Consider the following 13,324-nt stretch of genomic DNA (forward strand, 5'->3'; position numbering starts at 1 on the left):
CGGGGGCCCAGCTGGGCCACAGATCGCGCTGCACAAGGCCCCTCCCCCTTAAGAAGGGGAGGAAGGCCTGCAATACCGCAGCGCAACGTGCCGCAGCGTGTGGCGCTGCGGCACGTAGCGCCACGATATTCACTCACATAGCCCCAAGAGGGAGGCGTGGCGCCTCCACTAGCGCCCCGCTTCCCTTTGGGGCTCAACCGGCCAATTTCCGGTGAGGGGGCGCTAATTTTTCCTGGGAGCTCATTTTAGCACCCCAGCGAAGTTAGCGCCCCTAACGGGGTTATACTGAATTTCTCCCCCTAGGTTTTTTTAGGAATGTCCCTAACTGCTTGGTAATTACAGGTCATTCTCTGAAAGAAGTCCAGTAAAAGTATGTGTTGGTATGTATGTTCATAAATTATTGGTAATTGTTCAATCAAAATTTAAAATTAAAAAATGTGTGGAGTCAAGTGTTCTTTATTTAATTCAACTGCATCTCCCTCACAGTTGCACAAATGCAACATGTTGAATAATTTAAAAACAAGATTGCCTTTTCTGCATAAACCAAAATTAAATTAAAATAGGGCAGTTTGCAGATTCACAAAAATCAAATTTTAGAGGTTTTGTTTGGTAAAATGAGAAATAGCTTATCATACCTTAAATATCCCAAGATGAACTGGAATAAAGTGGTTAAGATGGGGACCACCTTTAGAGTGTATCCAGGACTGCTACTTAGATCAGTTACTTTGGTGGAAGAGCAGGGGAACGCCATGGAAATTCACCCCCTATGTTTCTAGTCCAACAGGGAAAGAAGCATTTTGTTCTGGGAAATGAAGTGGGGCAAAAACTGATGTCAGAGTGGGAAAACAATTGGTAAATAGTGACCACAACATGGTTAGGTTCAATGTAAGAGTGGAAACGGATAACGAGTCAAATATAAGGTTGCGGAACTGGGAAAAAGACAAAGGCCAGAATTTTCCTTGGACCTACTGCCACTCCGCTGCCTTAACTTCACCAGAAGTGCGATGGAAACCCTCCAAGTGTCAGCCGTGGCTCACTGGTCGCACTCTCACCTTTGGGTCAGCAGGTTGTGGGTTCAAGTGCCACTCCAGAGACCTGAGCACATAATCTAGACTGGCATCTCAGTGCAGTACTGAGGGAGTGCTGCACTGTTGGAGGTGCCGCCTTTTGGATGAAATGATAAACCGAGGGCCTCATCTACCTTCTCAGGTGGACGTAAAACATCCCACGACACTACTCAAAGAAGAGATGGGGACTTCTCCCTGGTGTCCTGGCTGACATTTTTTCCCCTCCCAACACTTAAAACAGATGATCTGGTCATTTATTTCATTGCTGCTTGTGGGACCTTGCTGCGTGAAAATTGGCTGCCGCGTTTCCAACATTACAACAGTAACTAGGCTTCAAAAGTACTTAATTGGCTGTAAAAACTTGGGACATCCTGAGGTTGTGAAAGGGGCTATTTTTTTTACATGTGTAGAGTAAGTTTCAGCGGAACTCCTAGTAAAGTTATAGTGCTAAGGACATTTCCCAATCTAAGTTCAGTGAGATAAGGAAGGATATGCCCAAATTAATGGGACAAAAAAGTTATGAAACAGGATTATCAGTTGGAAATCTTCAATTATGAGCTGGATAAATATTATTCCTATAAAGTGAAACAGAGGTGCAGCAAAGAATCGAGTTCTGTGCAGAAATAGATTAAAATTAAACTGAAACTCAGAAGGGAGGAATATAATAAAGTTAGAGCTAATAAAACTAAAGATAATCATGAGGATTATAGAAAGTGCAGTGGGGAGGTGAAAAATGAAATTTAAAGGGCTGAAAGGGAACATGATAGTAGATAATGTAAAAGGAAAGAGTAAGAGCTTTTATATATTTATATAAAAAGGAAGAGAATAGGTAGAGAGGGAAGGATAATAGTGGATGTGAGATGTAGCTGTACTGGAACATAAATAACAATTGTTAGAAATAACTGTAGAAAAGGAATTGGTTCTGAAAAAATGAACAGAACTCAAGATGGATAAGATATTGGGCTCTGACAGCATGTACCCTAGGTTGTTGAAAGATGTCAGAGGGGACAGCAGATGCTTTGGCGACAATTTTTCAGTCTTCCTTAAATATGCACATTGCGGCATGGAATTGGAGAGTGGCCAACGTAACACCTTTGTTTAAGAAGGGAGAGAAGGATAAGCTGGGTAACTATAGACCAGTTATTCTAATGCCAATTGTGGCCAATCTCTTAAAATCCAGAATTAAATATAAAATTAGTAAGGATTTAGCAGGATCTGGCCGTGCAGTGGTTATGTTGCTGGATTAATAATCCAGAGAGTTTGAGAATTTCACTTCAGTTTAAAAAAATCTGGAAATAAAAAGCTATCAGTAAAAGTAACCATGAAGCCATAGGATTGTCATAAAAACACAACTGGTTCACAAATCCTTTAGGAAAGAAAACCTGCCATCCTGCCTGATCTGGTCTACATGTGACTCCAGTCCCACACCAATATGGTTGACTCTTAACTGCCCTCTGGCAAGCCACTCAGTTGTATCAAACCACTGCAAAAGTCAAAGAAAAAGACACACCAGGCATGGGCAATCAATGCGGGTTTGCCAGGGAAGCGCACATCCCGAGAATGAATGAATGATTGGGTTAATCAAGGATAGGCAGCACAGATTTGTTAATGGAGAACTGTGTTTGACAAATTTATTAGAGATTTTCAAAGTGACTGATTGAATAGATAAAGGGAATGTAGTAGATGACCTGTAGATGAATTTTCAGAAGGTGTTCGATAAACACGAGGTTTGTTAGAAAAATTTAGGTGTATAGTATAAGACAAAATGTAGCAGCATGGATAGAAAATTGGCAGAAAAGAAACAAAATGTTTGGGTGTTGCTTGGACTGGAGTAGGGTCAGTGCTGGGTCCAATTTGGTTCCGGTACATATTAGTGATTTGGACTTGTTGATTGCACAAAAGTAGGAGGTTTGGCAAACATTGAGGAGGACTGTAAAAGGATTTAGGAAGACATAGACAGGTTAGCAGAATGGGCAGATCAGTGGCAGCTGCAATTTAATATGGGTAAGTGTGTCATCATATATATGGGGAGGAAAATAAAGAATGGGAATATACACTCAATAGAAAGATGTTGAAGGGCATGCCTGAACATAATTCCCTGAAAATACGATTACAAAGGCCAACAGTATTTGGGATTTTATAAGTAGGAGCATAGAATAAAAGAGTAAAGTAATAATGATAAATTTGTACAAAAGTTGGTTAGACCAGAGTAGATTACTGTATGTAGTTTAGTGTGTCCCATTATAAAACGCACATTAAAACCATAAAGAGCGCACAACAGATGATGCCAGGGATGAGAAATCAGCTATGAGGAGAGACTGAAGGTACTGAGCGTATTTCCACTGGGACAGAGGCTGCGATTTTTCCTATCGATGCGGCTTGGGGGCGGGACAGCTGCCTTCTGGGTTCCAGTCCCGCTCCCAACGACATCAGATGCACAGATGCGATTTTGCGTCAATTGGCCTTGTTAAGCCTGCCCTGCAGGCTTGCCGGCCAATTAAGAGGAAGCCGGTGTTAGATGACGTCAGTTGATGATGCATCATATGCCGGTTTTCTTAAAGGGGTCATGCACAATTTTTTTTTGACAGCTGATTTTTCAGTGTTTGACAGCATTGAGGTGCTGCAAACACTGACAATCACTGCACCCAGGCTCTCCAGTGACTCCCTCCTTAGGCTAGAACAGATGGCAGCTGCAGGTGAGGTTACAGAAGTGATCTGTCACTGGTGAGAGAGGTTCTCCCAATGAGGTGGGACTACACACACAATCCAAAATGTGTTACCTACAGAAAAGTGTAAATGCATTAAAAATGATCTTCCCAACATTTTCTTAACTCTGAAACTCACCAGTGTACCATTGGATCCTTCACACCACTTCTGCAGCTGTCATCAATGCAGAAACATTACAACAGACTCACAGCACACCACACTTACCTGGTGTGGTGTCCGGAAGTCGGGAAGCCCGCAGTAGATCTGTCAAAATTGCAAAAAGCCTCTTAGCTGCCTGTTAACAACCTGTTAACAAGCAGTTAAGTGCCTATAATCCTCTTCCCGCCGCTAGCAGTCGGGTCCATGCGCAAATCAGGGGCCCGCCACGTGGGAAGATTGTTTGGAGGTGGCTTGACAGCGAGTTTCCGACCCTCTGTCAATCTCTGCAATTTTGCCGGATGTCCCGCCTCCAAACCTGCCCTTCGGCAAAATTCCGGCCAGAGAAGCCAAAGAAGAGAATTAATAGAGGTGTTTTAAATAATGAAGGGTTTTTATATTGAAGAGGAAAAGCTTATTTCCTCTGGTTGGGAATCAATGCAAAGAGGTCATCCATTTCAAATTGTCACCAAGAGAGTGAGAAGAGAGATTAGGAGAATTTTTCTACGCAGAAAATTGCTGGAGCGTGGAATTCTTTGCTGCAGGGAGTTGTTGAGCTAGAGGCCATTGCATCTTTTAAGGGGGAATTGGAGAAATATTTGAGTAGAGGAAGATACAGGGCTATGTGAAGAGAGCAGGACAGCGGGATTAGTGTCAAGTTGCTCTGACAAAGAGCTGACACAGACATGGTGGACTACATATCCTAGTTTTGAGCTGTAACCTCTTATGATTCAAGAGTATGAGATTTTCAAAGTAGATATCAGTTATTTAGTTTTACAAATTCTTCGAAATGAATGTCACATGGTTTTGTCCTTTATTGTGGCTAACTCTCATAGTTAGTGAATAGTTATCCCTTCCTTTGGCAGGCAGCTGATACAAGTATTTGAACTGATTTCAAAGTGTATTGAAACATTTCATTTTATTAGTCAAACTCAGGTTTATTGAAATAAAATCAGAAAATGCTGGAAATATTCAGCCAGTCAGGCAGCATCTGTGGAGAGAGAAACAGAGTTAACGTTTCAGGTCGATGACCTTTTGTCAGAACTCAGGTTTATTGAGATGCTTGTGTCTAAGTAAAGAAATTACTGTTGCCGATATTAGTGAGAGCATGCGTGTTCATGTAACATTCCTTTGTATGCCATTTTAGCCAAAGTATTAACCTAGTTAAAATAAACAGTTCAGCACCTGTATTAAAATAGCAGTCAAAGGAATATCATAGAAAAAATATGTGTTAGGCTGCTCATATCATCAACAGTAATTTCTGGGTTATTAATTGAGTTTTTAATATGGCTCTACATAAACCAAGTATGTCAATTGATTAAACTTGTATTCAATCTACAGTCCTGAAATAAGTTGTATTTCTTTCTTTCTTTCTGTGTTTTGTTTTCTCTACAGTCCTGGTACTTGGGCTAGTTTGGTCCCATTCCAAGTGTCAAACGGGACTACCATCCTGCCAACAAATGTTCAGAATTACAGTTTAAACTTCATCAGTGAACCCTTCCTCCAAGCGGAAACAACAAACTGAGGACAACAAAGATCAAAAGGCATCTCCGGATCAAAAAGAAAAGTCTTCAGAAACACAGACAACTGATTGCTGCGCTCACAATCACCAATTTCTTGCAAGCTTAAAATCTGCATAAATGGTATTTCATCAGTGATACTAAGAGGGTGATTTTAGTACTTGGATGGTGAGGTGACAGATCATGTCCAAACAACCAGCCTTTATTGAGCAATGGGATCCACTAGGGGACAGTTGTTTAATTTCCAGATCTGACAAACTTAATACACTTATTAGCTTTTAGATGTTTAAGAGTTTGCATGTTTAGGCAATTAGTGGGGTTCAGGTATCTATTTCTTTCACTCAGTCCAAGGGTAGTAAAACTACGGCCCAGTCCTCCTAGTTGACAAGGTTTGACTTGTAAGTTAAAGGCTGGGTGAGGCATGTACATGTAATTTTATGTTTTCTACAAAACTGTTGTCTGAGGGGACAAAAAGCCCACAAAGCACACAATTAGTCTATGCACACTATGCTACTGCAGAAAACAAAACAAAACGACTTAGATGCAGTTCTACTGGATTTAGGTTTGATGATTGGCTCCACAAACTGTTTCTTGTCACTGAACCCTTTTCCCTTTCACTTTTAATGCTTATTATGCAGATCTGAACAGAACAAATTTCATACAAGACAGCATTTGGAAAAGCACCATAGTGTAGTTTTAAGCAGTAGTAGTCCCTCAAAGTTTCAGATGCTTTGCAATCATCTGAATACAAGAATGAAGCTCACTGATATCTTTATGTTGCCCTTAAAATGTCAGTAATTCTTTTAAAAAAACACTTAAGAGGCAAGTGCAATTTAACATATCTGATTGAGGGGATTAATGTAAGTCCTTGTGCCCTAGGACTCTAAATTGAGGGGATGTAATATAACCTTTAAATAATTCTGAACAGTTTTTTTTTCGTCCCCCTACGAATGTGCATTAATTAAGGGAAAAAATAATGAAAACTAGACACATCCTGCTGTGACATGCTTGCTTAGGAAGGCAATTGAACAGAATTGAAAATGCTTCACTTGATTCCTTGTACTCCATTAACTCCATGGAGTTTAAAAATATATAATATATATATGTATCAGGTGTGTCAGGAAAAAAAAAGCATGGCATAAACAGTTTCCAAGGACACAGACACCGAGGCAAATCGGTGTCTCACAGAGGGTGTTGGTGAACAGTTTACAAATCAATGGCGACAGGGATGCAGCCGCTAAATTTTCGCACTCTACCGTGTAAACGCTATTTTTAATCACAGGGTGCCGAGTAATGCATGGTGCTTTTCTTTCACAGTTAGCCTTGTTATCCGCCTGATAGTGCTAGTGGCAGGACTCCAGTGTGCATGGCAAGTCAATTTTGCCTCTTCTGTTTCTCTGTAACTCTAATAGATCTATCCTTGATTCGCACGAAGTTATATAGTCCACATTACGTGCCTTGCCTTTAAAATAAAACAGTGACATCACTGCACACATTTGCTGCATATATTATAGCTCATCCGATGAAATTTACCATTTGTATGAAAAAAATTATTTTGTACTCCAGAGGACAGTGTGACATCACTAATTGTCAATATTCAAATACTTTGACTTTGTTATCTCATTTATAAAGCATATCATGGCTGTGTATAGTTGGTGCTTAAAATTTTTAATCAGCCAGTAATATTTTTCAGTATTTTTGGCAAGTTTTTTCTATTAATCTTTCATGTTTTTCATCTTTCAATTACTTGTTTGGGGGGTTTTGAACTTGTAAGAATTATGCAATACCAAGTTTTGTCGAAATAGGTAAAGCTTTTAGCTATATTGATTATCACAAGTTAGTATGCAGATTAGCTGATGTAAGCTTTTTTTTTCCATTTTAATTGACCAAAGTTGGTGCTGCTTTCTATGCAGTATGATAGGTCCTTACAAGATGGTATGGGGAGGATGTGTTGGGGAGGGGGGATTAATTTTTTAAGAAGAACTCTACAGCACAGCTGTGAAGCATAATGCCATTCGCCAGACACAGGCTGCAAAGTAGCTGTTCTGTCTACTGTGACAAGCTTTCAACTCAGTCCTTCTATTGACTTTCCACCTGGGGTGCAAGATGAACTCATTGAATTTTTAAAAATATATTAAAATGTTGTCATTTTCACTGGAGACGGGCTTGACTTGAGCTTCAACATTTATTGAGGAGCTGGGATTTTTCTCTTGTGAAAAAGTTACTTTGGCAGAACTCTATCTCTCTGCTGACCCCAAAAACAAGAAGCAGAACTACGAGTCTTAAATCTTCCTTTCACGGTCCAGCACTGGTGACTCAACAAGGCTGTTTTTCCTCTTTGCCCCTAGAGGTAACTCATCAGCCAGGAACTAGTCAGTAATGATTTACAGGTGTAATTATCTTATTCTCATTTCTCTAGTGCTCTGCTCAATTTTTAAAAAAAGGTGTATCTCTTCCAGTGTCTCATAGCACTTAATAATTTGGCTTCTTAAGGAGATTGGTCTTTATTGTATCAGCATCATTAGTTGCTGGTTGTTAAGTATTTACCAATTCAACCAACGGCCTAATCATCAAGAACCGCAAAAATCTCAATTCGACATGTAAACTCGATATGGTTCGAAATATCATTTTAAACAAAGGCACTGTTTACTAACTCTACTCATCACAAATTGAAAAGGATTGGATGCAAGTCTATATATTGTTTAATTGGAATACTGCCAGAAAACATGAGAATACAAATCTCAAGGTAAACATGTTTTAAATGTTTTTCTGAATCTAGTTCTTTCTAAAACAGTACTACTTAAGTGGTATGCCGAAGAACATGCATCAACCTATTTCATCCCATTTCAAGTCTCTTTGTGAGGAGAGGGAGTTGTTGCCCTCTAACATAATGAGAAGGAGGTTTCTTGAGAACTAACTTAAAGGGATGGGAGGGGTTTGCAACTCAAGTCAAGTCTCTGCTCTCCTCCCTCACCAGGATGCCAATTCTGACAAACTGAAGCCACCCCGTTCTATGTGCACTGTTTCTGCCTTTTGCTAAAGTGCTTTGCAGCCTTGGCCATTGGTGTTGCCACTGAAGTGCATTTCCCCAGCGTGATGTAAAAGTTTAGGCGCAATAGATTGGGAAAAAAAATAGCAGCGAAGGAGACTTATATTGAAAAAAAAATCTGGCAAAAACAAATAACTATAGCAATAGCTGTGGGAGTATGTTTCAGGCACGGCAGCTCAGTGAATAAGTGTTAGTAGATTTGTTATGGTTGTGTAATGTGAGGGAAAACAAAGAGGGGTCTTGAAAATGAACCACCTGCCTTGCAGACTGTAATTTGTACACTGTATAGTTTTGTTAAGAACATTTTAAAGTAATTACCCTTTTTTGTAATGCTAACATTTTTTTAATGAGTTAATTGGGGGAAGAAATGATTATACTGGCTTTTCAAAGACCAGTTTATTATGCCATTTTTAAGAGAAAAAAAATCCTGTCTGGAAGCTGGACTTGAGTTAAAACTCTCCAGTTACCTAATTTATATATTAAAAAAAGACTGTCCATATGGTGAGCTTGTGTATTCCTATGCTTAAAAAGTGTAGGTTCCTAATTTTTAATCCAGTTTTAAATGGAGAAAAGTTATATTTTATGAAGGTTATTTTGTTGTATTTAGTGTTGAAAAGGTTGGTTTTCAGAAACATTTCATAATGTCGGAAGGAATACTGTCTTTTTTTTATTAGTGTGTATGGCCTCCAGTAAAAGTTTGTGTGAGTTTAAGTGTTGGTATTTATGATTAGAGAGAAAGTGCACAAGGGGTTTGGCAACAAATCCAGTACTGGCAGCCCACCCAATGAAGGAACCCAGAGAGGATTCCTGATTGATCTTGTACAGTGTTGAACCACACTACAGTACTAGGGGAACATACCTGGGGACTCTTGGCTGTGGCACTGGTAAGGATTTTGTTTTTGTTGCACTCCACTTCATTGCACTTGCACCATACAAAGATTACAGAAAGATATCCCATATACAGTGTACAGTATTCTGTTTTTGAAAGGACAATGCAATGTTGCTGGCAGTTAGGTCCCAAGACGGATACCAGACATGGTTTACATATTCCTGTTAAAGTCTGCTGCTGATAGTAGCCAGCTGTGTGCTCCGTCGTTGATCTTCCATTTTTATAGCAAAATTTGGACCCGCTTTTCTTTAACGTGCAGCACATGCACGTTCAGTAGGAAGAAACTGTAAGAAAACTGATGAAGAAAGGGTGTTATTTAACTCTTTCATATTTGCACTTATCTCTTACTAATTCCCCACGTACCTTCCAAACAGAAAATACATTCTTGAACCTTTTTTCCGAGCATGCAGTTGGCAACTAGACAGACTTCAGTGGAATATGCAGCAGGACAGGCTACATCATTGGTTTTCATAAAATAAAAGAAAGCCCAGACCAATGATGTTGCTTTGTTTTGCCCTGCATAATGGCATTTGCAGCAGTTCCCTGTCGGAGGTGGGTGGGTTCGGCGCAGATGCCATGACAGCAACTTCTTGCACTGTTTCCATCCCACAGCACTTTTGCCACATTGTTAGTAGTTAAAGGGGACATGTTGGAAATGGTCAATTTTCACCTTTTTGTTGCAGTTTTTTTCTTACAGGATGTATTTAATACAAAAAAAAGAAAAAAATCTTTCTCTAGGTATGAGTCTCTGGAAATATCTTTGTTTTAAGAGTTTACTGTATGTTTAAATTTGTAAAAATGGTCTCCGTGTCAGTGGTGACACTGTCACCTCCCCAAAAGATGCCTAACTACTCTGTTAAAAACAGCGTTTTCAATCAAACCAGCCATGAGTTAGGGTCAGTTGAATTCATTTTCATTACAGACAATATTCAAATTTGGTTTTCTTTTGCGAATTATAAACAATTGTGAAGGTCCTTCTGAAATGACTGGCTTATGATACAAGATACATTAGTATAATAGCAATAATGAACTCCACTATAAAATATTGGCCATTAATATGTTGCAGAATGTAGATTAGTCACAGCATTTGTTTTAGCCCCATGGTATCATCTACTTATGATAAAAACAAAAAATGCTAGAAACATATAGCAGGTCAGGCAGCATCTGTGGAGAAAGGAAAGAACTTAACATTTTGGGTATAACCTTTGTCAGAGTTCTGGGGAAGGGTCATACCTGAAACCGTCCTTTGTCAGAGTTCTGACGATCTCTTGAGTGTTTCAGCATTTTCTATTTCTGTTTCAAATTTCCAGCATTTGCAGTATTTTGATTTTTGTCTTATTATCTACTTGTAATGCACACATCTGTAGCTTCTAAATTAAATTTGCACGGTGATAATCTACTGCTAATGCCTAGGAATTCTAACCAACTCAAAAGGGGCAGTGCTTTTATGTTAAGGTCTGCCTTCTTGGAATGACAGGAATCATAATGTAGTTATTAAAGAAAGCAAAATGTAACAAGTACATGGTTTTGAGAATTTTCAAATTCTTGTATAGGTGTGACATATAAATATGTCTTGTTAGATAGAGTGCTAACAGTTGGGATCTTGCAAGGTTGAGTAGTTTGATTCAATAAGACTATATATGTAAGTATAACACACATGCTAGATAGGCCACACACTGACACTATCATTTTTCCTCCTCCAAATTAGTGCACTATGCAGCAAATCTCAACATCCCTTTTGCCTCCTAAAGTAAGAGGGATAACTAGTCAGAGATAACAAAAAGGAGTAACAAAATACTTATCTTGTGCTGCCTAATTAGACGGAAAAGTCCAATCTTGCTATCAGACATGTGCCCTCCACTGCAGTAAAGCGAGACATTTCCCACAAATGAAAAGCTGTTGCAGGGTCTTTGTGTTCAAGAGGCAGCAGTCAGGTCCACTGACACTGAAACCACTTTCATCACAGAACTGTTATGTTTCTAAAGAAATAGCATGATGCATTTTTATTATCAAAACTGTGCTGCAGGGACTGATGTGTATTATCAACTGAAGGAACCTTGTTATCACCCTGGTCACTACAGTAATGTGTGTTCCATATATGGAGACCATGGGATGTTTCATTGACTTATGTTAATGCAAAATAAGGATTCGAAACAAAAAAAACCAGCATACGTTTACCAAAAATGTCAAACAAGCAGTGCCTGTTTAATCTTGCAGTCTCTGTTGAGTTCAGTTGTAAATCTATTCATTCAGACAACTTGTTTTCTGCAAAAGTGATCCAACTCGCAGAATGTAAGGGTAAATCCTGCCTAGCTGTCAGCTTCCAAGAGCTTGTTTACCTGCTCCATATTCACAGAGGTGGTTACACATATATTGCATTGATGTGTGTAACAGCCCGGAATACCATTTAAGTCTTGACACTGCGCATTGTACAGATATTCTTTTCATTTTGAGTGAGGCTCCCAGTCGATCTGCAAAGAGCTCTTTCCAGATGGGAATTCTGAGAGGAAGGGAAGGGAGCCCCCCTTGTATTGTAAGAACTTTTTGAGGTATTTCTCTTGAGAACAACTTTTGTAGGACTGTGTGTTTCCATAGATACATGATGCTATGTTTAGTGCAGTAGTAGGTAACAAGTAGTCAGTAAGTGCTTGCTAGCCACACACCAGGGTTGTTCCATTTTGAAACTTGTGGCTTTTTAGTCCCATGTACACAACTATAGTTGCCGAAAGGAACAAAAGAAGGGGGCAACTGAAATGACTACAGGCAGTGTAGTGCTGTTGTGTTCCCTGCCTGAGTGCAGGTGTCTGGGGTGGTTCAAAGCCACTGAGATCATGCAAGCAATCTGCCCATTACAGGGCCTAAGTCTTCACAAGTTTCAAACTGGTGTAAATTCAGCTTGACTTATGTGATTGTAACTGTTATATCCAGCCTATACTGCTAGCAGCTGCTCATACTGCAGTCAATTACTGGAAGTGGATATGTTTCCTATGCAAATAAAGAAAAAAACAGTTTAAAAATAAAAATGAGCTATGCTACAACCATTGGTGTTCTGTCTCTTTGTTCAGTTCTGAGTTGAAAAATGATCTGGTTTCAACAGTGTTGCAAACTTGACCTCCACTGGTTCAAGTGCTGTTGGATGGTGAAGTTTCAGCGTTTAAAGCCCATATTAGGCACAAATCCAAAAGTTGCTTCATTTTCTGATGGGCTTCATTTTCTGACGGGCATGAATCTATCTGTTTTAGCCAACCTTTTAATTGGATTGGCCCAAGAACCATACAGATGTCCACTGTTGGTGCTTAAAATAAAATAGGCTATCTTTTTACATCAATTAGGCAAAACAGTTAATTTTTTTTACCCAGTTGTAAACTTTGCATCCTTGGAAATTTCAATTCAAGCAGCCTGTCATTCCTAACGCAGTGACGTGAGGTAATTGTCCTGCTCAGATGTGACATGAGATGGTTATAGGCACAATTTTATTGTCTTGCTAGAAATCACACCATTGCTCTCCTCCCCTCACACTCCCCCTGCACAATAGTTTTTTTATAATGGCCCGGATTTTGCGGTCAGCGGCGAAGGAATGGCGCTCGCCATTCACTACGCTGACAGCTGCCCACAGAGTTTTTGTGGGCTTTTGAGCAGAGACTTGCAGTCATCAGGCATCTGATCCAGCACGGTGCCCTCTACAGGGGATCTGTCGCTTATGTGTGAGCAGTAAAAGAACAACGAGGCTCTTCAACCAATCAGATTGAAGAATCTGCACTGAGACACACAACCAGGAATTATAAATTAGATTTAAATTATGTACAGAAAGCAAAATAAACATTGGGAAGAAAGATAGGTTTAAGAGAGAGACAAAAGAGACAGAAAAAATAAATTATTATTTTAATTTTGTTTCACAACCTCCAACACTAATTAAATTCTGAAGTAATGAGATGCC

At 39.5% G+C, this 13,324-nt stretch overlaps 1 protein-coding gene across 5 annotated transcripts in view; it reads left to right on the forward strand.

Moving 5' to 3' along the window:
* The window catches only part of LOC147124854 (nuclear factor 1 B-type-like), a 557,582-nt gene extending 545,154 nt beyond the window's left edge, over positions 1 to 12,428 (forward strand). For all 5 annotated transcript variants that reach the window (XM_085994028.1, XM_085994035.1, XM_085994024.1 and 2 more), the window contains one exon: positions 5,325 to 12,428. In XM_085994028.1, the coding sequence (XP_085850154.1) occupies positions 5,325 to 5,454 (130 nt within the window). In that variant the 3' untranslated portion in view covers positions 5,455 to 12,428. The remainder of the gene's footprint in view (positions 1 to 5,324) is intronic.
* The last annotated feature ends 896 nt before the right edge of the window (positions 12,429 to 13,324 follow it).

This window comes from Somniosus microcephalus, chromosome 1 (genome assembly GCF_052327205.1).
Source record: "Somniosus microcephalus isolate GS21.2 chromosome 1, FLI_Smic_1.0, whole genome shotgun sequence".
Classification (NCBI taxonomy): domain Eukaryota; kingdom Metazoa; phylum Chordata; class Chondrichthyes; order Squaliformes; family Somniosidae; genus Somniosus; species Somniosus microcephalus.